This window comes from Gossypium raimondii, chromosome 2 (assembly GCF_025698545.1).
Source record: "Gossypium raimondii isolate GPD5lz chromosome 2, ASM2569854v1, whole genome shotgun sequence".
In the NCBI taxonomy this organism is placed as follows: Eukaryota; Viridiplantae; Streptophyta; class Magnoliopsida; order Malvales; family Malvaceae; genus Gossypium; species Gossypium raimondii.
In genome coordinates this window covers 18,938,453-18,966,209 of record NC_068566.1, presented here as the reverse complement: position 1 = coordinate 18,966,209, position 27,757 = coordinate 18,938,453, and the positions used below count along the sequence as shown (strand labels likewise).

Genomic DNA, 27,757 nt, shown 5'->3' with positions numbered 1-27,757 from the left:
TCCTCAATTTAATAAAATAAAAATTGTGAGTTTAAACAGTTATGAACTCGTGGTCACCGTGAGGCTCTGTCACACCGATCCGCCTAAATTTGTGGATTACCTTATCAGAACACACAAACAGTTGTGAGTTTTCATAAACTCAGTGTATAACCCAATAGAATTAGACATGCTTTTCATACAGATAACACATACACAGTTAGATTCAGATTCATATTCGGACATAAGTCCTTTACAGATACAGATACAGATAACAAAATCAGATATGCAGAACAGATATACAAAATCCTATCCCCCGTTCTCTACACACCAACTCCGACCATCCCATCACACCATGTGGGGTTAAAAAGACCTACCCATCCCTACACACCACATTGTGTCAATACGACACATATCAGTTAATATAAAGCCATGCTGCCAGAATATAGGTGAAGGTCGCCATACAAAACACTTCCTCCACATAAAAAACCCACCCCAGTCACAGATACATATATACAGATATAGTAATCTCATGCATCACATGCTCATATATGAAAGTCATATATATAACTAACAGAATAATCAAACATGCATAACAGTGTCCAACTCAGAGTAGAATATCAGATCACATAATTTTAAGGTTTGGTTAGCCCTTACCGACCTTACAGTAGGCCCACAGTAGATTGGAACGACCCATGCGACCCTAGGGAAAATTTTAGAATTATGGGTCCACATGTTCATGTGGGCCCACACGCCCGTGTGGCATGCCCGTATGGGCCCATACGCCCATGTGGCCCACACGGCCACACTCACACCACCACATGGTCGTGTCTTGCGCACGGCCATGCCCTCGTCAACCACACGGCAGTGTCTCGCACACAACCAACCACACGGGTAGGCACAAGCCCGTGTGGCGTCAACAGTGTGGTTTATTGGCTTGCACCAAAGCTCGATTTTCTGTATTTTGGGTACACACTTGGTATGATTTCGGTACAAAACCACTCCCGAGGCCTTCGAAACCTAAAACATGGCATCCAAATGCCCAATTAGCAGTCAAATAGGAATTGATACATAACCCAAAATAAAACACATGACTTACCAATGACACGAACATACCCTAGCGCGATTTAGGCTATCCGAATGAAATTTTAGCACTCACCACCTTCTCCTATACCACAAATATACAGAAATCAGTCCCTTAACTACTCACCATTTCACCAAAACAAAAGTATAACCCTAACCAACGTTTTGGAAATTGAAAGTTACAGAACATCATAGTCTCACTTACCAGAATTGTGTGATGAACACTGAAATAATGAGAGACAAAGATACAACAACATATCCCCTGATTTTCTCCCACTAAGTCACAAGCTCCTCAGACTTTTAGCTCAACCGAAACTCTATCAGTCAATTGAGCAAAACTTAACACCCATGCTAACACAAGGTTTCAACCTCAAAATTTACCTGGTCCGAACAAATGAGGATATTACTGACGCATCAAGTCCTTAGGTTCCCATGTGGCTTCTTCAGTGTCATGATTTCGCCACAGAACCTTTACTAACAGAATTGACTTCCTCCTTAACATCTCGATCCAAAATCTAAACCGACTTCTCCTCAAAAGTCAAATCTGGTCTAACCTCGATCTCCCCAACAAAGACAACGTGAGATGGATCAGACCGATACCGCCTCAACATCAAGATGTGAAACACATCGTGGATACAGTCTAACTCCAGAGGTAACTCCAGCTGATAAGCAACCAGTCCTATACGCTTCAATATCTGATACGACCCAATTACCCTAAGGCTCAACTTGACCTTACGACCGGATCTCAGAACTTTTTTCCACGGAGAAACCTTAAGAAAAACGAAGTCACCCACAGAGTACTCAATATTTCTCCTCTTTATATTGCATAAGACTTCTGTCTATCAGAAGCTTCCTTTAGATGACCCCGAATCAATCTAACCTTATCTTCGGTCTCAGAAACCAACTTAGGACCCAAAACCCAATACTCACCCAACTCAGTCCAACATAGCGGAGTACGACACTTACGACCATCTGGATGCTAGACTGGAAAGTGTTATTGTAGGCGAACTCAACTAGTGGCAAGAAATCCTCCCAACTACCTAAGAAATCTATTACACAACTTCAAAGCATATCCTCCAGTATCTGAATCATCCTCTCAGATTGACCATTGGTCTGAGGATGGAACGCAGTACTGAACTCCAATCTCAAACCCAAAGCCTCATGTAATTTCTTCCAGAATCGAGAAGTGAAGTGAGGATCTCTATCAGAAATTATCAAAATCAGAAACCCATGAAGTCTTACAATCTCGGAGATATAGAGCTTCGCTAACTTTTGCAGAGAGTAGTATGTCCTAACAGGAATAAAATGAGCGGACTTGGTCAATTGATCCACGATGACCCAAATAGAATCCTTTTTAGTGGGTGTCCAGGGCAACCCACTAACGAAGTCCATTGTTACTCGTTCCCACTTCCATAGAGGAATCTTAACGGGTTGCAGCAAACCCGAAGGCAACTGGTGATTAGCCTTAACTTGTTGGCACGCTAGACAATAAGCAACAAAATCTGTTACCTCTCATTTCAAAACTGGCCACCAATACAGTTCACGGAGATCCCTATACATCTTATTACCACTGGGATGTATAGCATAAGGGCTACTATGTGTCTCCCTCAAAATCGACTGCCTCATATTAGAATTATTTGGCACACAGATTTGACCTCGAAAACAAAAAACTCCATCCTTATTCAGCCCAAAATCAGAAGTACTGCCACTCTCAATCTAACAAAATCGCAAACCCAGAGACTCATCCCTGAACTGCTTATCCCGAATCTGATCAATCCAAGTCGACTTAACTTGCAACTCAGCTAACAAACCCCCATCATCAAATAGACTAAGAACATCACCCTCAAATCAGTCATCGCTCTATGACTGAGAGCAACGGCCCCAACATTGGCTATACCAGGATAATACTCTATTATGCAGTCATAATCTTTGAGCAGCTCAATCCATCGGCACTGTCTAATATTCAACTCCTTCTGAGTAAGAAGGTACTTGAGGCTCTTGTGATCAATGTAGATAATACACATCTCACCATACAAATTGTGCCTCCAGATCTTCAAAGAAAAAACCACAGCAACCAACTCAAGATCATGCGTTAGATAATTCCCTTCATGTGTGTTAAGCGGATGGGACGCATAAGCCACAACTTTACCGTCTTGCATCAGCACACAACCCAAACCAACGTGCAATGCATCACTCTAAACCACAAACTCTTTACAAGATTTAGGCTGTATCAAAATAGGAGCCTGAGTCAAAATAGACTTGAGCTTCGAGAAGCTCGATTTTTGCACATCAGTCCAGAAAAAAGGGACACCATTGCGCAGAAGCTTAGTCAGAGGAGCTGCAATAAAAAAGAACCCCTCAACAAAATGTCGATAATACCCCACAAGAGTTAGAAAACTGCGAATCTCAGATACATTCTTAGGCTGTTTCCAACCAAGCAAAGCCTCAATCTTTCTATGATCAACTCGAATCCCCTCAACAAGGACTACGTAACCTAGAAAAATTGCCTCTCACAACCAAAACTCACATTTGCTTAGCTTAGCGTAGGGCTGTTTCTCTCGGAGTATCTGAAGCACTACTATAAGATGTTCATGCTCATCCTTGGTCTTGGAGTAAACCGGAATATCGTCGATGAGGACCATGAAAAACTGATCCAAATATGGCTGAAAGACTCGATTCATCAGATCCATGAATGCAGTCGGAGCATTCGTCAGACCAAAAGGCATAATTACGAACTCGTAATGTCCGTAACGAGTCCTAAATGTAGTCTTATGAACATCAACCTCCTTAAATCTAAACTGATGATGCCCAGATCGGAGATCTATTTTTGAGAAAGCTGGAGCCTCTCAGAACTGATTAAACAGGTCGTAGATCCTCGGAAGTGGATACTTATTCTTCACAGTCAATTTATTCAACTGTCGATAATCAATACACATCCTCATGGTCCCATCCTTATTCTTTACAAACAGAACTGGTACCCCCCAGGGAGACACTAGGGCGAATGAAACCACGATTCAGAAGCTCTTGAAGTTGAGCCTTAAGCTCTATAAGCTCCTTCGGTGCCATTCGGTAAGGAGTGATGGACACTAGAGCTGTACCCGGTAGAAGCTCCTTTCGTGGTAGATGCTTCTGTGAATGGTGCTCTCTTTTCAAAGTCTTATAATGAGGCTGTCACACCCCAAACCTGGCCTAGACGTTATGGTCGAATCTAGAGATGTCACAAAGAAGGGTTTTGAAAACGGAGTCACTACGATACATCAATCCAGTTTTATAACTCATATATGTTTATTTCTATTACCGAAAATGATACTTAATTGAAGCTTTTTCCAAAATTATGAATGAGTTTTCCAAAAATAACTTTTCTGTGATTTCCACTGTAAGTTACATTTTGGACAATAAATCAATTAAATATCATTTTCAGCAATAGATATAAACGAATATGAGTTGTAAAACTGGATTGATGTATCATAGCGACTCCATTTTCAAAACCCTTCTTTGTGACATCTCTAGATTCGACCATAACGTCTAGTCTAGGTTTGGGGTGTTACAACCTCATTATAAGACTTTAAAAAAAGAGCACCATTCGCAGAAGCATCTACCACCAGTCTTGTGTGTGCGTTGAGACCGTTATAAAATGTCTCCAACTGGTTACAATGTGGAATCCTGTGATGAAGGTATCTTCGTATTAACTCCTTGAATCTTTCCCATACCTCGTATAAGGACTCATCATCCAATTGTTGAAAAGTGGTGATCTCATTCTACAACTTAGCATTTTTGCTAGGTGGGAAATACTATACCAGAAAGCATTCAACTAATTCTTGCCAAGTAGAAATTGAGTTGGATGGCAACAAACTAAGCCATACTCGTGCTCGATCTCACAACAAGTATGGAAACAACTTCAACCTTATTGGGTCTTTAGTTACACTGGCTATCTTGAAGGAATCGCTCACCTCCATAAACAATCGAAGGTGAAGATGTGGATCTTTTGTGAGCATTCCACTAAATTGACCTATTGTTTGAAGTATCTGAAACATCATAGGTTTCAATTCAAACTACCGTGCCTCAATCTCGAGTTTCCTAATTCCCAGATTTACTTTGTTAAGAAATGGCATGGAATACTGTATTATGGGTTAGTCTCTATCATCAGCAATAAGGATTGGATTTCGAGCATTAGTGGCTCTATTCCCTTGAACATCATTTTGATTCCCAAGGTTCATTTCTGTGGCTTGTCCCTAGGCTAATCTTTCTCGTCTTCTTTTTCTAAATGCCCGCTCAATTTCAGGGTCTATAAGGAGTAAATCGATGAATAGATCTATGCTGATGACGACCTGAAAAGAAAATCACAAAAACCTAAAGAATAAATAATAATAATAAAAATAAAGGGAAAGATAAAAAAATTAAATAATTAATTACTAAATTTAGAAATTAAATAAAAATAAAATAAAAACCAAATTGCAAAACATAATTTCACAAAAATGATTAAGGCAACAATCCCTCGGCAATGGCGCCAAAAACTTGTGACGAGATTTGTGCAAGTGTACACAGTCATTTAAGAAATAAGTAAGTAAAATGAGTTATCGTCTCCACAGGGGCTATGTATGTTAATCGATTAATTGCAAAATTATAAATCACGATTTGATATAAAAACTCAATAATTTTGGATAGTGATGATTAAATTAACTAGATGCAAAATGTGATCCCTAATGCAACTTTTATGCACATTATCTAAATGTATTTGTAACACCCCTAACCCATATCTGATGCCGGAACAGGGTTACTGAGCATTATCGAACTTATGACTTAAACAAACATACATTTCATAATCAATTATAATACAAATCAAAATTCATTCAAATACATTCATACAGTCCCTGTTACGAGCCCTCGAGGCTCCAAGTAGACATTAAAAGTGGATACTTTAAATAAAAGAGTTCATAGTACTTATCGAGCGAGCTTGCAAAGCCGAAGAGCTCGAGAAAGAGAAAAGAAAAGCTGATTTTAAAGCCAGAGATTTCAGCAAGAGATCATCGAGTAAGACCTTTCAGTCAGCATTGAAGAAATTTAAGGATGATTTTAGCCGATCTAAAGCACTGCAGGCTTCTCCAGACGTGATCAAGACCGACCTCCAGTGAGTTCACGAGCTACTTCTATTGCTAGTGTTGGCAATGTTCAGCCAAATAGGCCTGAGTGCAGGCAATGTGGTAGACGACATCCGGAGACTGGAAACCACTTTACCGGTCTTGTTTCAAATGTGGATCGATGGATCATTTCATCCGCGAGTGTTCGATGTTAGCCGAGGAGAATACAGTACAGAGTAAGAGACCGAGTAGTGCGCCAGGGTGAGGTAGACCACCCAGACATACGAGTAATGTGAGTGGCAGTTAGAGAGGAACTACAGATAGAACATTCAGATCTGAGGCACGCGCACCTACCAGAGCCTATGCTATACGCGCACGAGAGGAGGCTTCATCTCTAGATGTTATTACCGATACATTTACTCTCTATGATACTAGTGTAATTGCATTGATTGATCCTGGTTCGACTCATTCATATGTGTGTGAAACTTTAGTATCCAGTAAGACTTTGCCTATTGAGTCTCTGAGTTTGTAATTAAAGTATCGAACCCCCTGGGCCAGTGTGTTTTGGTTGACAAAGTGTGCAAGAATTGTCCATTGATGATTCGAGATTCATGTTTTTCGGCTGATTTGATGCTATTACCATTTGACGAGTTTGATAAAATTCTGGGTATGGACTGGTTAACTGTGCACGATGCTATTGTAAACTGTAAATGAAAGACTATCGATTTGAGGTGCCAGAATAATGAGATTATTCAGATTCAATCTAATGATCTGAATGGGTTACTGGCAGTAATATCCTCGATGTTAGCTTAAAAGTATGTGAGAAAGGGTTGCGAAGCTTACTTTGCATATGTACTTGATAGTAAAGTGACCGAAAAGAAGATTGAATCAGTACTAGTTGTGTGCGAATATCCATAAGTGTTTCCTAAAGAATTGTCGGGTTTGCCACCAATTCGAGAGGTAGAGTTTGGGATTCAGTTAGTGCCGGGGACGCCTCTGATTTCGATAGCTCCGTACAGAATGGCACCGACCGAATTAAAAGAATTGAAAGCTTAGTTGCAAGAGTTAACAGATAGGGGTTTTGTGCGATCGAGTTTCTCGCCTTGGGGAGCACCATTTCTGTTTGTGAAAAAGAATGATGGAACTATGAGAATGTGTAAGACTATCGACAACTCAATAAGGTGACTATAAAGAATAAATATCCATTGCCACGGATTGATGACCTGTTTGATTAGTTGAAAGGGGATACATTATTTTTGAAGATAGATTTGAGATCCGACTATTATTAGCTGCGAGTTAAAGACTCCAATGTACCAAAAGACCGCTTTCCAAACGAGGTACAAACACTATGAGTTTCTGGTTATGCCTTTCGGACTTACTAATGCACTTGCCATTTTTATGGATTTGATGAACCAGATCTTCAGACAATATTTGGATCAGTTTGTAGTTGTGTTCATAGATGATATTTTGATTTCCTCTCGTGATGAAACTGAACATGCAGAACATTTGCGACTTGTGTTACAGAATTTGCGAGATACACAGTTGTATGCAAAGTTTTGTAAATGTGGGTTTTGGTTATGCGAAGTTATCTTTCTGGGACATGTTGTATCGGTATCAGGTATTCGGGTTGATCTGAGTAAGATTTTGGCTGTGCCTGATTGGAAACCTCCGAGAAACATTTTAGAAGTTTGAAACTTTCTGGGACTTGCTGGTTACTATAGACGGTTTGTGAAAGGGTTCTCTATGATTGCGACCCCGATGACGGAGCTACTAAAAAAAGATGTTAAGTTCGAGTGGTCAGAAAAGTGCCAAAAAAGTTTTGATCAGTTGAAAGTCTTATTGACCAAAGCTTCAGTGCTAGTTCAACCAGAATCGGGTAAAGAGTTCGTTATCTATAGTGATACACCTTTGAGTGGTTTGGGTTGTGTTTTGATGCAGGAAGGCAAAGTTGTAGCTTATGCCTCGAGACAGTTAAAGCCGCACGAAAAGAACTATCTGACGCACAATCTGGAATTGGCAGCTATTGTGTTTGCATTGAAAATATGGTGCCAATATCTATTTGGTGAAAAATTTCATGTTTATTCTGATCACAAAAGCCTCAAAATATTTGATGACTCAAAAATATCTGAATTTGAGATAATGCTGATGGTTAGAGTTGTTAAAAGATTATGACCTTGTTATTTACTATCATCTCGGAAAGGTTAATGTTGTTGTTGATGCTTTAAGCTGAAAATCACTGTTTTCTTTGTATGCAATGAATGCGCATATGGTTATGTTAGATGATGGTGCGATAATAACTGAGTTAAAAGCAAGACCGTTATTTATTCAGCAAATTTACGAAGCTCAGAAAGCTGATAATGATTTGATAGCAAAGAGGGCTCAATGTGATTTAGTTGTTGATTCATAATTTTGAATTGATGCAGAGGGATGTCTGAGATTCAGAAATCGAATATGTGTTCTGAGAAATCTAGAATTGATTCAAATGATTTTTAACGAAGCTCATAATAGTCGGTTGTCTGTTCACCCAGGAAGCACAAAGATGTATAATGATCTGAAACAATTTTACTAGTGGCACGGTATGAAATGAGACATTTCTGACTTTGTTTCAAAATGTTTAGTCTGTCAGCAAGTAAAAGCCGAGCATCAAGTACCGTCTGGATTACTTCAGCCGATCATGATACCAGAGTGGAAATGGGACAGAGTCACGATGGATTTTGAATCCGATTTACCATTGTCACCGAGCAAGAAAGATGCAATCTGGGTTATTGTGGATAGATTGAATAAATCTACTCATTTTGTGCCAGTACGCACTGATTACTAGCTCGATAAGCTAGCTGAGCTGTATATTTCTCAGATTGTGAGATTGCACGGAGTACCTATTTCTATTGTTTCGGGTAGAGATCCGTGGTTTACATTGCGGTTTTGGAAGAAACTGCAAGATGCATTAGGTACCAAATTGCATTTTTGCACTGCTTTCCATCCCTAGACAGATTGTCTGTCTGAGCGAATCATTCAGATACTTGAGGATATGTTGAGATGTTGCATCCTCGAGTTCGAAGGTATGTGGGAACGATACTTGTCTCTGATTGAATTTGCGTACAATAATAGTTTTCAATCGAGTATTAAAATGGCACCTTATGAGGCTTTGTATGGCTGTAAACGCCGAACACCATTGTAATGTACTAGACTCAATGAAAACAAGATACACAGGGTTGATTTAATCAGAGAGACTGAACAGAAAGTAAAAGTGATCTGCGAAAGTTTGAAAACAACGTCAGATCATCAGAAATCATATGCGGATTTGAAACGTAATAATATAGAATTTTAGATTGGGTCAAGTGTTTTTGAAAGTTTTGCCATGGAAGAAAGTACTCAGATTTGGTCGTAAAGGAAAATTGAGTCCGAGATTTATTGGGTCGTATAAGATTATTGAGTGTATTAGGCCGATTGCGTACAGACTGTTGTTGCCACCTGAGCTAGAAAAGATTCATAATGTATTTCATGTTTCGATTCTTCGACGGTATAGATCAGATCCCTCACATGTGATTAATCCGTTAGAGATTGATATTAAGTCCGATATGACATATGAGGAAGAACCGATTTGTATTCTGGTCCGCAAAGTTAAAGAATTGTGAAAGAAGAAAATTTCTTTAGTGAAAGTGCTGTGGATAAACATAGAGTTGAAGAGGCAAATTGGGAGTCGGAGGATGCAATGAAAGAACGTTATCCGAACTTATTCACAGGTAAGATTTTCGGGGACGAAAATCCCTAAGGGATGAGAGTTATAACAGCCTGATTTTGACCCTATTTGGAATGGTGGTTTCGGTACCATGAATCCGAGTCAGAAAAATATTTTAAAAATATTTTTGGCATTTTTACTGTGTGAATTTGTGTGTGCTAAATTTTGTTTTGAATTTTTTATCGTTTGAGTGTCCGATTTAATAAAAAAGAACTTAATCGCGTAAAATGAAAAAGTGACTTACTAATTGTTAAATTGCTTTATTGCTATGTTCTTTTAATATGGAGAACTTAAAATGAAATTATGCAATTAAATGATAGAATGGACGGTAGTGGACAACTATTTTTAAGTTTTTATATTATTTCATTAAGGTTAAAAAGGTAAAATGGCATATTAATAAGAAATAAAATAAAACAAAAACATAAAATGGCCATTATATTCATCTTTTGGCCGAATAATGAAGAGAAAAAGAAACATTTGAAATATTTAAAGATTCAGCACTTTGAAGCTCAAATTGAGGTATGAAATTTGCTCGGTTTTTGATGATTTTTTATGTTTTTTAGATTATTGCTTCGAATACTACTCGACCCATGCTTGAATTTTTTAATTTGATGATGATTTTGTGTTTTTCCATTGTTCAAAGCTTATGATTTTTGTTGTTTGATGCTAGAAAATAAGAGATATGAAATGGATAAACATATGTTGTATTTGAATTTTTGATGATTTTGAGTAATTAGGGCTAAATTGCAAAAATAATAAATTGAGGGACTAAAATGTGAAATAAATGAAAAGCATGGACTTATATGAGCTTAGTGACTATTCGGCCAATCTATTGTGCAATGAAATTTTATTTATTTTGTATTTTGTGAAATAGGGACTAATTTGTGAAAAATGTGAAATGTTAAGGGTAAAAGTGTAATTTTCCCATTTATGTGTTTTTGGATGAATTTGATGGAATATATGATTAAATAAGTTTAAATTATACTAATTTAGATCAAGAAAAGAGGAAATCAAAATTGGATCGGGGGAAATCTAAAGTTGTGGAATGGTCGCCCCGGTTCGTCCGTCTTTGTCCGAGGTAAGTTTATAAGCATATAAATGTTGTTAATTTTGAATACATGTAAACTTAAAATGTTGAATTGTATTTAGATGCATATATATAAGATAGCTGAATGTATATATATTTATGGAAGCAATGTGTACAAGTTTAATTTGATTGAAATACGACATCCAAAAGTCTTGTACGAATCATAGGAATTTCAATAAGTGTTCTTGTGTAAGACCCTATGTGGGACAGAGGCAACGAGATGTGATTTCGAGTAAGACCCTGTGTGGGACAGTGGCATCGATTTGTAATTGGGAGTAAGACCCTGTGTGGGACATCGACAATGTTACGGGATTACATGTAAGACCACGTCTGGGATGTTGGCATTGTACAATATGTGTGATTATCCGAATATCCTCTTTAATTCCAAATGGTTCAACGGGTAATGATAAATGTGATCGAATGTGTAATACGAGTTAAAATGATCAGGTAAGTTTTGGTAGTTGAAATGATGTTATGTGTTATACATGTTATAAAGTAAACTATATGTGTATAAAATGCAAGTTTAAATTCGGCCAATTGATATATGTGTTTGAAACTAAAGTGTGATATATGTGTTTACTCGTATAAATGTGCATATATTTGATTTTGTGATGCGAAAGTAATTTTGAAGTAAATGATAATTATGTGATCGAATATATTAGTATTTGGTTTTAAGACTATGAAATGTGAAAGTTTATGAAACCTTATACGAAATATATACATGATTAGATGTTCTTGATTGAGATTAAATTAATTTGGCCTTACTAAAATAATGTTATTGTGTATTCATTGTTATATATTTGCTTATGACTTACTAAGCTATAATAGCTTACTTTGTGTGTGTATGTTTGTCTCTGTTTTACAGATTTTGGAGGTTAGTTACGGGCTCGGGGATCTTTAGCGAAGTCTATCACACTATCGTTTGTTTATCAGTACTTTAAAAAGTTAAATTGCGAAGCTCTGGCATGTATAGGCTATACTACCTTTTGGATTTATGTTTGAATGTTGTGTATATAATATGCCATGTGAAAATGGCTTATTATTTTGATGTGTGGATTATAATGTTTAAGTTATGATAGTTTATTATTGGTAAGTATGTGTGAAGTGTTTAATGTAATTGTTAATGACTTTGAATTATTCGGTCATGGTCTATATTTATGATATATTTTGAAATCCTTAAGATTTATTTTGTTGACTTAGTTGATGTTCATTTTATAAGAGTATTGAATGACATAAGTGAATATAAGGTAATAAAGAAATGTGTTATATTAGATGATTTGGGTAAATAATTTAAGTGTGATGGTTATGAACTAATTGTGATTCGGCATATGTAGCTATGAGTTTAATAAATAGTTTGTTAGTTGGTTCGTTTTAGCTTGGTAAAATAAAATGTAGGTTGATTGAAACGTAGTATTTGAGTTTAAAAATTTCATAGTGGTTATGCTTGATTTTGGTATTGGTATATAGAAGGATTTGATAAAAATTTTGGTTATATGTTTAATTATGTATTAGTTGAATATGAGATCATTGAATTAGTCTTGTATATGACCTTTGTTATATATTTCATGATAGGAATATTATCATGTATAGATTCGATTTTGGCTAGTTAAAGTGTTAATCAAAATGGTTGTTATGTATTATAAATATATGTACATTTGTGATGAGTTAATGAGAAAGGCAAATTATGTTTGATATATGGGTTTGGTTCTTTGAAATGTTTTGACTTGTAAAATGTTTGAGTTAAGTTGATAGTGGACATTGTTAAAGCATAAATATTAAATACACTTGCATTTGGCTCAAGCTTTGGAAAATTACCAAATGAATAGTAACATATGTTAATTCTCGATAATGAGTAGTTTGAGTACATGCTTATATTCGGTCAAATAGTATGATATTATGGTGATGTGTTTGTTTTAATATTTAATGACATCTAATGTTTTATTTTGTAATATTATTTATGCAAGCAAGTTAAGGAAATTGGTAATTATGTTTTTAAGGTATTAATATATACAGTGAGTAATGCTATTTAATAGACCATGTTTTCATGAATCTTTGTCGTTTATATTATTAATCAATGTGTTTTGATATATGCTATATTAGATGGTAATAAATGCATGATTATAATATAATATTCAAATTTGATAAGGTGATTAGTTAAATGTATGAAAGTTGTGTATTGTCCGGTAATGCCTCATAACCCCATTTCAACGACGGATACGGGTTAGGGGTGTTATCGAATCTACCAAATTTGTGGTTAAAGTATCGAATCCATTAGGCTAGTATGTATTAGTAGAGAAAGTATGTAAAAATTGCCTTTTGATGATTAAAGGTCACTGTTTTCCGACCGATCTGATGCTATTGCCATTTGATGAGTTTGATGTGATTCTTAGTATGGATTGGTTGACTGCCCATGATGTGATAGTGAATTACGGAAAGAAATACATTGAGTTGAAATGAAAAAATAATGATATTATCCTGGTTAATTCAGATGAGTTAGATAGTTCTCTTGCCATGATTTCTGTTATGTCTACTCAGAAATGTTTTAGAAAAAAGGTATGAAGCTTATGTTGCTTTTGTATTGAATACTAAAGATCCAGAGTTGAAAATTGAATCAGTGCCAGTAGTTTGTGAGTTTTTCGATGTTTTTCGGGAAGAATTTCCAAGTTTGCCTCCCATTAGAGAAGTTGAGTTTGGTATTGAGTTGGTTCCAGGTACCACTCCCATTTCTACTGCTCATTATAGAATGGTCCCGCTGGAATTGAAAGAATTGAAAGCTCAGTTTCAGGAATTAACTGATAAAGGTTTTGCAAGGCGTAGTTGTTCTCCGTGGGGTGTACCAGTGCTTTTTGTGAAAAATAAAGATGGTTCGATGAGGTTGTGTGTAGGTTATCGGTAGCTTAACAAAGTAACAATAAAGAATAAATATCCACTGCCTAGAATTGATGATCTGTTTGACCAATTGAAGGGAGCCACTGTGTTCTCCAAGATAGATTTGTGATCCGGTTACTATCAGTTACGGGTTAAAGAGTCAGATGTTCCGAAGACTGCTTTTCCGACTAGGTATGGTCACTATGAGTTTCTTGTGATGCCATTTGGCTTGAATAATGCTCCTGCCATATTCATGGATTTAATGAACCGAATCTTTCGACCGTACTTGGACAAGTTTGTAGTTGTGTTTATTGATGATATTCTTATTTATTCTTCTGATGAGATTGAACATGTTGAACATTTGAGAACAGTTTTTATAAATTTTAAGAGATAACCAGTTGCATGCCAAGTTTAGAAAAAGGGAGTTCTAGCTTCGAGAAGTTGGATTCCTTGGACACATTGTCTCAGGTGATGGTATTAAAGTTGATCCGAGTAAAATTTTAGCAATTGTTGAGTGGAAACCAACCAAAAATGTGTCAGAGGTTAGAAGTTTTCTTGGATTAGCTGGTTATTATAGACGATTTGTAGAGAGATTTTCCATGATAGCTACCCCGTTGACAAGGTTGTTGCAAAAAGATGTCAAGTTTGAATGGACTGAGAAGTGTCAGTAGAGTTTTGACAAGTTAAAGGCATTATTGACTAAAGCTCCTGTTTTATTACAGCCAGAACTGCGTAAAAAATTGTGATTTATAGTGATGCATCCTTGAATGGATTGAGTTGTGTACTTATGCAAGAAGGTAAAGTAATAGCATATGCTTCTAGACAGTTAAAGCCACATGAGAAAAACTACCCGACACACAATTTAGAGCTAGTTGCCATTGTATTTGCGTTGAAGATCTGGAGACATCACTTGTACGGTGAGAAGTGTCGAATATTCACTGACCATAAAAGTTTGAAATACTTGATGACCTAGAAAGATTTGAACTTGGGGCAAACAAGATGGCTAGAGTTCATTAAAGTTTATGAGCTAGTGTTCGACTATCACCCGGGTAAGGCAAACGTTGTTGCTGATGCCTTGAGTAGGATGTCTTTATTTATATTGAGAGCTTTGAATACTAGTTTGGCTTTATCAGATGACGGTTCTATTTTAGCTGAGTTGAGAGCTAAATCAATGTTTCTTGAAGAAATCTGTAAAGCTCAGAAAGATGACAATGAGTTGCAAGCTAAAAGAGCTCAGTGCGAGTCAGGTGTAGAGTCTAATTTTTAGATCGGTTCTGATGGTTTTTTGATGTTCAAAAATTGGTTATGTGTACCGATGAATGATGAGCTTATTCGAAAGATCTTACAGAAAGCACATAGCAGTTCTTTTTCTATTCACCCAGGTAGTACAAAGATGTATAATGATTTGAAGAAAATGTACTAGTAGGTAGGAATGATAAGAGATATTTCAGAATTTGTTTCTAGATGTTTAATTTGTCAGTAGGTAAAGGCCAAACATCAGGTACCTTCAGGTTTATTGCAGCCTGTGTTAGTTCCTGAGTGGAAATGGGATCGAGTTACCATGGATTTTGTGACAGGGTTGCTGTTGACACCGAGAAAGAAAGATGCAGTATGGGTTGTGATTGATAAGCTAATGAAGTCGACTCATTTTATCCTAGTTAGTATGGATTATTTACTTGACAAGTTGGATGAGTTGTATATTTCAAAGATAGTCAGACTATATGGAGTACCGTTATTGATTATTTCAGATAGAGATCCGAGATTTACTTCGCGATTTTGGAAGAAATTGTAGGAAGCTTTGGGCACAAAGTTGAGTTTTAGTACGACTTTCCATCCTAAGACTGATGGTTAGTCAGAGAGAGTTATTCAGATACTTGAGGATATGCTCAGATGTTGTGTTTTAGAATTTCAAGGTAGTTGGGAGAAATATTTGCCATTGGTAGAGTTTTCCTATAATAATAGTTATCAGTCGAGTTTGAAGATGGCACCTTATGAAGCTTTGTATGGACGTAAGTGTCGTACGCCTTTGTACTGGATAGAGCTTAAGGAAAATCAGATTTATGGGGTTGATCTAGTCAAAGAAATAAAAGAGAATGTAAAAGTCATTAGAGATTGCTTGAAAGCAGTTCAGATAGATAGAAATCCTATGCAAATTTGAAAAGAAAAAAGATTAAGTATCAGGCTGGTGACAGGGTATTTTTTAAAGTATCCCCGTGGAAGAAAGTTCTCAGATTGGGCAAGAAAGGTAAACTAAGTCCACATTTTATTGGACCGTTCGAGGTGACTAAAAGAGTTGGGCCCTTAGCATATGGGTTAGCTTTGCCGACTGAGTTAGAGAAGATTCATGATGTATTCCATGTTTCTATATTACGCTGTTATCGTTCAGATCCGTCACATGTGATTTCTTAGACAGAGGTTGAGATTCAGCCAGACATGATTTAGGTGAAGAACTGGTAAAGATTCTAGCTCGAGAGGCCAAGCAACTAAGAAACAAAAGTATTGCACTTGTGAAAGTATTATGGAATAAACAACTAAGAAACAAAAGTATTGCACTTGTGAAAGTATTATGGAATAGGCATGGGGTAGACCAGGCTACATGGGAGCCCGAAGAGGCTATGTGAAAATAATACCCAAATCTCTTCACAGGTAAGATTTTTGGGGATGAAAATCCCTAAATGGGGGAGAAGTGTAACATCCCGAAATAGGGCCTAAATAAAATAGTGGTTACGAAACCATGAATCCTAGACAGAAAATTTTATTGTGATTAATTTTTATGATTTAACGGTTGATTGGATGCATGTGTTAGAATACCGATAAGAAATTTCAGCGATTGCATGTTTGAATTGCATATTAGAGTTTAATTGCAAAAGTTGGTAAATATGAGCTTTAGATGATAAAGGATTTAATAGAACTGCATAATTGACGTAGAGGTCCTTAAATGGTAATTAGACCATTAGATTTTCATGGACAAAAATGGGCATGCATAGTAAAAATAACTAAAGTTTTAATAAAGGGCATTTTAGTCATTTGGTAATGAAAAGAATAAAAAGGGAAAAAGATGGCAAAATTTGCACATCTTCTTCCATAAGGGCTGAAAATTCAAGGGACTCCATAGCTAGGGTTTCTTCACTTTCTCAAGCTCATAGTAAGTGCATCCAAGCCCCGTTTTTAATGTTTTTTTTACGTTTTTAGAGTCCTCGTAGCTCGGTTTAGCTTATTCTACCATTAATTCATGTTAGGGTTCATATTTGGAAAAATACCCATAGGTGAAATGTGTTTATTTTGATGTTTTATGGTAGAATATGAAGTTTGAAATTGTGTAAAACAACTTTTGCTAGGCGATTTTAAGTGAAACCGAGTAAAACAACATAATCGGTAAAAATACCTAATGTTCATAAGTAAATGTTAGAGTGGGAATTTGATGTTGCCATAGAAGGTAAAGATGTTCAGCATATCATAAAACATAATAATAAGGGATGAAGTTAATTTTCAAGCTTTGGGGCAAAAGTGTAAATATGCAAAAGTTTAGTGGCAAAATTGTAATTTTTCCAAAGTTAGAGTCAAGGACTGTTTTGATGAATGTGAGTATTAAATAAACTAAATTTTCTATTATAGATCAAGAGGAATGAAATCCAGAGTTAGATCGGGGAAAGAAAAAGGTTGAGGACTAAGTTGCTAGATTTGATCGTATTTTGTACCAAGGTGAGTTTATGGTAAATAAATGCAATATTTCAATAATTATTATTAATATTGTTATTTTCCAACAATTATTTACTTATTTCATGAAATTATTTAATGTTGACTCAAGTATGAGATGATAGAAAATTAGTGTTAAAACGTCCCGTTGAAACATTAGGAATGTATCAGATACAAATGTCATGACATTAGGGGGATGAGACCCCATGTAAGACCATGTCTGGGACATGGCGTTGGCATTATTGAGGTTATGAGAGGTCCCACATAAGACCATATCTAGGACATGGCATTGGTACCGAGATGAGAACTCCCCTTTAAGACCATGTCTAGGACATGGCATGGGCACCGATATGAGAACTCTCATGTAAGACCATATCTGGGATATGGCATTTGCAATACAGGAAACATCTCATGTAAGACCATGTCTGGGACATGGCTTTGGCATGTTATTATCAGATAGGAGACCCGAGTATCCTTAGTATTCCAAGTGGTTCAACAGGCTAGACAATAGACTATGTTACATGAAAGTTCAGGTAAAAGCATAATAAATAGATTCAGGTGAGTTATAAGGGTTAAGAATATCTCAGTATCAGGTGAGAAAAAAATTTCAGCAAGGGAGGAGTAAGTTATAATCATGTGTTATTTAAGTAAGCAAGTAAGTAAACAAATAAGAGAGTAAGAAAAGAAGAAAGTAAAGATAATGATAGTTGATAATAATTTATGAGTATAATTATTTATGATAAATGTTGTTATTTATTTGCTTGTAAACTCACTAAGCTTTATACTTACCCCTTTATTTTCCTTCTTTTTATAGAATCGCCAAGCCAATTCGGGGATTGTAAGGGCGTCAGAGATCGTTTCACACAATCAATAGACCATATCGGTATTTTGTGATTTGAAACATTTTAAGTTATGGCATGTACAGGGACTTAGTCATTTTGTGTGTGTCTCCTTATGATATGGATAATGAATAGCAAGTAAATACTGGATAATGATTAGCCATTGAAATGACTATTTAAGAACATGTTTTGGTGTTATGTATGCCTAAATGATAGTTAATACAAAGAAATTATAAAAGAGTAAAAATTTGCAATGGAACAGTTTTTAGACAGCAGCATTGATGTGATTTTCAAAAATAATCAAGGATAGTAGATATAGAATTAGAGAGTGAATGAGATATAGAATTAAAGCTTATCGAGTCTATTTTCACATGAAAGAAACTGTGTAGGCAAAGGAATTTTATATTTTGTAATATTTGAATTTTAGTGAGACAGGGTCAGAAAGGTTTTTGAAGTCCCCTGTTCTGACTTTAGGAAATCATTAAAAATTATATAGAAAGAATTATGAGTCATAATTTATATGTCTAGATTCCTTAGTGAGTCTCTTTTGAATAGAAACAAGCAGAAGTACCATATGAAGCTCGTACAATGAGATAATTGATTTCTAGTGAATAGAGGTCAGAACCATCGGATAGTGAAACAAGGGAGAATTTAACGAATTAACTGTACTATTTGGCTAACCCAAAAATTCTGAAAATTTTATGACAAAAAGATATATGAGTCTAGTTTTATGAAAAAATTATGGATCTAAATTAGTGATTGTCACGCAAGTGGATAGTTTTATTTTGAATAGTGAAATAAATTATTTTTATTTATTTAAGTATTCAAAAAAATTTTAATGTTCCCGGTTTGGACACAAACCGTTTCCGTTGCATGTTTTAGGGTCTTGAGGGCCCTTTTTAGGGACATATTAATTGAACGTGAGCAAATTAATTTTAAAAGAAAATTTTTATGCTCTGAATTACTAAGTTAAGTTAGGTAACGCCTCGTGCTCGATTTCGGCAACAGTCTCGGGTAAGGGGTGTTACAATTTTATTTTGGGATTTGGACTTCGTTTTTACGTTTTATTTGTGATAGATATCTAAAATCATGGTTTTTACTAAAACGAAAGTTTTTTCCAGAATTACGAATGGGTTTTCCAAAAATAACGTTTTCTGTGCCTTCCGCTATAAGTTACGTTTTAGAAAATAAATCAATTAAATATCATTTTCGATAATAGATATAAATGAATATGAGTTATAAAATTGGATTGATGTATTGTAGTGACTCCGTTTTCAAAACCCTTCTTTTTGACTTCTCTAGATTCAGCTATCACGTCTAGGCTGGGTTTGGGGTGTTACAGAGGCTTACGAAATCATGGAGAGAATAGCCAGTAATAATTACTAGTGGCCGACAAATTAAGCAGCTTCAGGAATATAAGTTGCTGGAGTACATGAAGTAGATGCCTTTACTTCACTCTCATCCTAGGTATAATCTATCTCTTTAATGTTGAAATAGTTTACTACTAACGGTTTAAATCATGTTGCAACTCAGCCACCAATCCACTACCAAGGAGATTGACTGAGCAACACTTACATATAACATATATCAAATCAACCTCTTGGTTTCAATCAACAAGTTCAAAACCCACCGCAAGTTGAACCTTCAAATAATTTGGAGAATTTGTTGAAGGCATACATTACTAAAAATGATGCCTTGATTCAAGGCCAAACAACAACATCGGAGAATTTAGAAAATCAAGTCGGACAATTAGCTAAGCAGTTTAGAAACGGACCCCAAGGTGCTGTACCAAGCAACATAGGAAATCCTCTATCAGTTGAGTCTTCTAATATTGAGAACTTATTAACAACATACATGGAAAAGAGTGATGCAACTTTGAGAAATTTGGAGAATTAGATGGGGTAGCTAGCTAATGAACCTCGAAATAGACCACAAGGAGCTTTGTCCAGTGACATAAAGAACCTAAGAAAACCAAGCAAGGAGAATTTCAAAGCGGTCAATTACGAAGTGGAAGGGCTTTTGAACCCAATAAGATTGACGTTGAAGATGAACCTCCTTAGAAAGAGAAAAATCAACCAACAGTTGAAATTTCTGCACCAGAGAAGCCAAATTCTATAAATTCTGAAAAGGTAAAATCTAAACTAGAGAATTCTAATAAGCTAACCTCTTTGTTAGATGTAGATATATTACCTCGGAAGAGCTATCTAATCCAAGCCAAAGTTCCACAACCTCCATATCATCAAAGACTCCAGTAACATAAATAAGATACTTAATTTAAGAGAATGTTGGATGTGTTGAAACAAGTATGTATCAGCATCCCGTTTGTGAAAGCTTTAGAGCAAATGCTGAACTATGCGAAAGCTATGAAGGAATTTCTGTCTAAGAATAGAAGGTTTGGGGAATTTGAAACTGTAGCCCTAACTACAAAATGTAGCCTATTTTTCCAGAACAAGTTGCCTCCTAAGTTGAGGGATCCAAGAAGTTTCATCATACCTTACAATATTGGAGAATCCTATTCTGGTAAGGCTTTGTGTGATTTGGGATCGAGTATCAACTTAATGCCTTCGTCTATGTTTAGACGATTAGGTATTGGTAAGGCTAGACCGACTACAATTACACTCCAGTTGGCGGATCGATCTTTGGCATACCCAGAAGTAAAGATTGAGGATGTCTAGGTATGTGTCGATAAATTCATATTTCCTACTGACTTTATTATCTTAGATTTTGAAACAGATAAACAAGTACCAATCAGCCTAGGAAGGCCTCTCTTGAAAATCGACAGGACGAGAATTTATGTACAAAAAGGTGAAATATCCATGAAAGTTTAAGATGAACAAGTGACCTTTAATGTACTCAAGGCCCTAAGATCTCCTGACGAGATTAAAGATTGTTTTACTATCTCTGAAGAAGATTTCTTGGTTCCTAAAAAATTGGAATACAATGATCCATTGGAAAGTATTTCATCTGACTCTTTACATCAAGATAAGGATGATACATGTTTAGTAGCTAACTTGGAAGAATTTAGCTCAAAAGTTTAGTTTGAGTCATTAGATCTATCATCACATGAGTAGAAGCAACCCAACCCATCAAGAGAAGAGCCATCCGAGTTAGACCTCACTATTTTGAAAAGGCACAAGAAAGGTATCGAGTGAACTATTGCAAATATTGAAAAGGGATCTATCTAGGGACAGAAGAGTTCGATTCAATCTCGAGTATTTGATCCTGAGAAACTTGAATCTCAATGGCTAAAAGCAAACATCATGGATCCCATCTATGACATTCAGTGGGTGGGACTTGTACCAGTGAAAGGAGGTTAACAAAAAATAGGATAATTTCATTAAGGATCATCATGGGTGAGCAGATTTGTACAAATGACAGAAAGTAGAGCAAAGAAAAATAGAAAGACCATTTCCTGTTCGAGCAAATATTGAATATAATTGCTTGACAATATTACTTCCTTTTTCTAGATGGATACGGTTGGTATGATAAATGGTTGTTCGACATCACCTTTGTTAGTGACAATCATCAATAACATTAAGGGAGTCCTCTTCTCTCTCTCTGTCGTTAATTTATTTTCAGTTTTTTTCTCTCTCATTTGAATAAATGACATGCCTAGAAATAATTTTCTTGAATTAGTACTTCAAATTAATTCTGTCTAAGAAAATTACAACTTAAGTGAGACTATTTGTGATCCCTCCAACTTTTCTTGGGAATTTAATTTGATATAATTTGTCGAAAAGAAATTTTCTATGTAGACCAAAAGAAAATTTTCATTTCCATTTTAAATTTTATTTCGAATTGTAATTTTATTTTTATGGTCAATAAAAGGGTCAACTTGGCCTAAGGTTTAATTAGTTTATTTTTGTTAAGTTTTATTTTAGTGCAAGTAATAAAAAGCTTGTAGTTTTGGGCTCGAGGCCTAGAACAGTGATAAGGACAAAAATATCCAACACTGGCTACCTCTTTCCTTCGTCGCAACATCATTTCCCCACGTTGCAGTAATTTTGAAAAAAAAGGGGATGACACAAATTAATAAAAAGGGGGGAAATTTCTATTATTAAGTATTTATTTCTAAGTATTTATATTTATCTTCTTAGTTAGTATTTTTCTTTCGCATAATAAAAAAATTGCAAGCATGAATAAATTAAGCTCAATGCCTCCTCTCTAATAAAAAGCTAAGTAGTGTGGTAATGTGAATGAAAATGTCTAGGATTGGATTATTGAGGAAGACTTGGTACTTAAGCAGTCTTCATGACTCACCTCTCTTTCTTGCTATCTTCCATGGTGTTTAGTTCTCATTCATTACTTTGCTTACACAATGAGTACATTACTTCTTTTTAAGGTGGGGGTAGGGCAATATTAGCATGAAATTTATTTAAGGCAATATTTGCATGATTTTTTTTTCTGGAGTATGTTTCAATGATTACACATAAGTATGCTGAAATACAATGATATTTAGAGAATTTTTTTGTTCATAAGTTAGCTCAAATGCAAGCATGATTTCTGATTTTATTTGATTTTTTTATGTTATCTTGAGTTATGAATTGCTTGTGTGTTCTTAGGTCTTATATAGCAGTTTTCCATGAAAATTGAATTTCCCTAGAAAAAGACATGCATGAAGATTTAAGTTCTTAGAATTGACTTAATAATTTTCTTAAGTCGAAATCCTAGGAGGCATAAGAATCTAAACATGATTTAGGCACATTTTCTTTGGATCGTTTGAGCCTTTCAAGCCTACCATATGAATTTGACCCTTGTAACCTTAATTTGAGCATTTTTTTTGCTATGTACCTACATTATAAGCCATGCTACCATCTTTTTAAAATTTTATCTTATTTTTGCACCTATCTTAACTATACTTGTCTTGGTAAGCAAAGATTTAGGAAAAATTCAAAAAGATGTACATGTGCTTCGAAATTTTTTTTCCTCAAATATCAAAGCAAAAGGAGCAAAATAAAAACTCTAGACATTTAGAAATCTTGTTGGGAATAAAGCTTCAAATTAAATTTCGGGGTGGTAAAACCTGTTAGTGGGAAGGATGTACCTCGAAAAGATCCAAGGCAAAACTAGGGTTAAGAATACTGAACTTAAAAATTCACTTCTCTTTTATCCCTACCTTGAGCCTAGCCCTATTACAACCATATAAAAGACCTATTGATTTGGATGATTGTGTCGACTACATTAGTGGAGAGGAATTGCTAAGTTCAACATATGAGGACCATTAATTAAACCTTATGATTATTTTGTTTGATCGATAAGGAGACTTTGATTGAATGGTGAATGGTATGTATGATCTTGACAAACATGCACTCTATGACTTATGCTAGCATTTTTTCGCACTGAGAATAAAGTTTTGAAATAATGTTTGCATATGAGTGACTTATCAATAAAAAGGGTTTGTGGGTATGATTTTGTTGATGTATTCTTATGTGCAAAAGTTGATGCTACTTAATGATGTTATTTAAACTGATTACAATAATGTTCTACCTAAATTTTTGCTTTACATTGCTCGAGACGAGCAATGGTTTAAGTTTCGGGTATGTAAACTTGAAATTATATAGGATTTTTCTATATATTTTTACCACCTTTTGACTTAATAATTATATTAATTTTGAGTATTTGTTAATAAATTAAGTTGATATTTCTTAAGTGTTAATATTGGACATGAATTTATAAAGTATGTGAAATTATGCTTTAGTACATGATTTTTATGCATAATTTAGATTATTTTCATGTTAATTATTAATATGTTAATTTTCACTATATAGTGGGACCATGGAAGATGAGATTAATAAAAATGTTAAATGGACATGCACACATCCAATCTATTTGGACAGTAAAACCATACAAAACTGGGTCATAAGGATATTAATTTGACCCAATAAAAGTGTCACTATATGATGGACATGTCTGATTAATTATTGGACAAAGAAACTGTCCAACAAGAAGGAGTCAAGCCCAATTTCGGCATAAGCAAATGGCTTCCCGAAAATTAGCTTTGGGATATTTTCTTGAAGGTCCTTGCAGTTGGAAAAATATCAAAAATTGGCACACAAGTCTTACCTTTAAAACTGTCCAACCCTGGCTAAATATAGTATGATCTTGTGCTCAAATCAAGCAACTAAATCACCCACCTTTCCACACATCATGGCCGGTCATAGAAGGGAGAGACTCAAGGGAGATGTGATGCTATTTTTAGCAAAATTAGCCACCAACATCACCATAAATACCACATACATTTCGCCTTTGAAATCATCCCTTAATTCATTCATTCACTCACAAGCATTCTATCCTTTCCTCTCTTGCTCCCTTTCCCCCACGCCTACTCTTACTATTTTCTCTTCCATTATTTAGCCAACAAGAAATTTTTCAAGACACTACCTTGGCTGACCATATTAAGAAACCTTAGAAAAAGAGCAACGAGCAGAACAGAGGAACACACCAGTCAGAAAAATCTGAAAGGCTGCTGAATTTAATTAGAGTTTACTCTTTCCTTCTTTTTATTTCATTTAATTATGTTTGCTATGTGTTTATTGTTCTTGACATCAACAATGTTAGTTTAATTCTGTTTGCTGGGATGATTATGTTAATTCAATAATATTCATTGATTCATATTTAACATGTTTGTCCCTTAGTCGATCATGTTTTCAATTAAAATCAAGATGTATTTCATTGATACGTGATTGGATGCATTTAGATTAGCTGAGCAATCCTAACCAGACGACGGCTAGTAGACACATAATTGAAAAGTGCAATGCTCAATTTAGATTATTAAACCTGACTAAATTAGAGGTTCATAATATCTTTAGTTAGCTTTATTATCTTGCATAGTTTTTATGTTTATGTGATTAAACTGTTGCAAATGTAAATGTCCCTGTGACCTCAAATAAATTCTAAGACACCCTTAGTTTAATAAGATCAATAAAATGCATATTTCACTTAGTAAAAGATTCTAAGAGAACTTAATTTGAATTCCAAACTCATGAAAGATTAAGTTGCCATGGAGTGTTTTCTGAACACTATTAAGCATGATGAAAATGAATTGAGTGATTAGTATAATTATCCTAGCCTATTTTATGTTGATTGTTTTTGTTGTTAAAGCCATTCATTCATACATTTAGATAAATTGCATAAAAGTTGCTTTAGGGATTACTTTTTGCATCTAGTTAATTTAATCATCACTATCCAAAATTATAGAGTTTTTATATCAAATTGTGATTTATAGTTTTGCAATTAATCTATTAACATACATAGTCCCTATGGAGACGATAAATCGTTTTATTTACTTATTACTTGAATGACTATAGACTCTTGCATAAATCCCATTACAATTTTTGGCAGACTTCTGAGTATGGACTAGTTGGTGGAAAACAAGGTAAATTTGGATTGAGCTTCAAAGAGGGTCACTTTGAAGACTTCTGATGGAAAGAAGATAATGATGATTGGGGAGCGTAGAGATTACCTATTTAATATGATTTCTACCCTAGTGGTGAAGAAATTAGTACGAAAGGGAATCAAAGCCTATTTGGCCTACATCTTAGACACGAATGTTAGTGAATCAACTATAAAGAACATTCGTACAGTGAGGTATTTTCCTGACGTCTTTCCAGAAGAGTTACATGGATTGCCTCCGAAGAGTGAGGTTGAATTTGGAATCAATCTATTGCTTGGAACGGCTCCGATGTCTATTTCCCCTATCGCATGACACCTAAAGAGCTAATAGAAAAAGTCTATTGTTCTGATTTCTTTTGTATTATCTCCATTTTGTAATAAAGTTGAGAGAAGAAAAAGAGTGACGAGAGAAAAAGAAACCGAAAAGAAACAAAATTGAAAAGAGAAAAGATTGGAGAAAGAAAAGAAAGAGTGCGAGAAACAAGTGTTGTTGAAAATGAAAGAGAATTGATGAGTGAAAGTGAGTTTTCAACAAACAAAGAGATTGTGGAAAAAGAAAGAGAAGTTGAAAAAGAAATGAATGGAAAAGATGAAACTCAACAAGAAAAAGCGAGGAATGTTTTTACTAACCAATCTGCGAGTTGTCCTCGTATTGTTTCTTCTTTCCAGGTTTCTAGAGATTCAAATGACAAGTTTCAACTTCATCACCTTCCTGATGAGAGACGATTCCATTTGATCGAAAAAGGTAAGGTTCAAGTGCTTAAAGGTAAGCAAGGTAAGGAGTTTTTAGTCAATGAATCATGGCAATCAGGTTTGAAAGTTGTTGATAAAATTTCTGATAACCTAGTTTTAAAAAGATCTCCTTATTTTGATTTGGTTAATTGTTACTCGCTATTTGTGGTTGATAAATTCGTTTTAAGTGGAGGCATGAAGAGTTGTTCACCAATAAGTTTTGTGTTGAAAAATCTTTTGATGTTGTTTGATTAAATCCACAAATACAAAATCTGATCATGTTTGATAAAGAGCTTTCATGTGAAACGCTCAATCTGTTTGATCGTGATGGTAATGAAAATTTTTTAACTCTTAGTGTGAGATCTTCGTATATTTGCATGAGATTTGAGAGATTTGATTGTTTGAATTTATTTTTGCCTACATCTTCTTTATTTGGCATGTGCAATGTCTTGGTGAAAGTGAAGTTTTTGTTACGTTACGGAACGATCGATCAAAACCATGTTTTTAAACCCGGAGCCTGTATTCCTAAGTTGACGTCAAGCGAAGGTGAGTATCAAAATTGTATTTTGAATCAATGTGTTGACCCCTTCTATTTGCTTCAAGTTTTATCTTTATTTAGTTCGAAAACCAAACATGCGAATTTTGTTGGCTTGCCAAGTCAAAATCAAATTTTTTATTCTGGAGGTTGTTGTATATTGTTGCTTAATGGATTCGAACATGTGTTGCATGATTTTAACTTTAATGTGCTTCAAGTTCTTCATAAGTTACTAGCCACAAATTTTTCTGGTCAAATTGAAATGGTGAACAAAAACTTTGTCTTTGATCCCGGTGAATGTTGTTCCATATCATTGTTCAAGGGATTTGGACCATGGAATTCTAATTTTCAAAACTATAATCTTCAAATACCTTGTGAATTAGGTTTGTTTCCATCGAAGAAAAAGGTAAAACCAATTTCTATTTTTGATCCCGGTATTGATTCATGTGTTGTTCTTTTGAGTTTATTTGTTCAAGTTGTGACTAAAATCCTGGAAAGTTCATTTGTGTTTAACCTTCATTGTGTCACTAATTTGTTTTATTGTTTCGTAGGTGACGATGTTAGATGGTACCCTCCTAAAGAGGGATGGCATGCAAATGACCTTCTTTCTTGCCGAGCCATTTGTGGTTCTCAGAATTTTGAAAATAATTCATGGGATCATGAACAAAGGGGTCATGATCTTGAAAACTTTTCTCGAGCAAGTGGCCCGATTTGAGGACAAATCGTTTTCAA

General features: G+C 35.2%; 1 protein-coding gene and 1 non-coding gene across 2 annotated transcripts; both read left to right on the top strand.

The window, feature by feature from the left end:
* Positions 1–4,719: 4,719 nt before the first annotated feature.
* Positions 4,720–4,825, top strand: LOC128039352 (small nucleolar RNA R71). The gene has a single exon (XR_008193856.1). It is a non-coding gene; the product is annotated as a small nucleolar RNA R71 (small nucleolar RNA).
* A 15,823-nt stretch (positions 4,826–20,648) lies between these two features.
* Positions 20,649–21,041, top strand: LOC105781445 (uncharacterized). Its single transcript, XM_012605988.1, has one exon. It carries the CDS (start codon positions 20,649–20,651, stop codon positions 21,039–21,041), a length of 393 nt encoding a protein of 130 aa, XP_012461442.1.
* The last annotated feature ends 6,716 nt before the right edge of the window (positions 21,042–27,757 follow it).

Coding starts and splice junctions, on each gene's coding strand:
- LOC105781445 (XM_012605988.1), top strand. CDS start 20,649: ATGTTGGATGTGTTGAAACAAGTATGTATCAGCATCCCGTTTGTGAAA.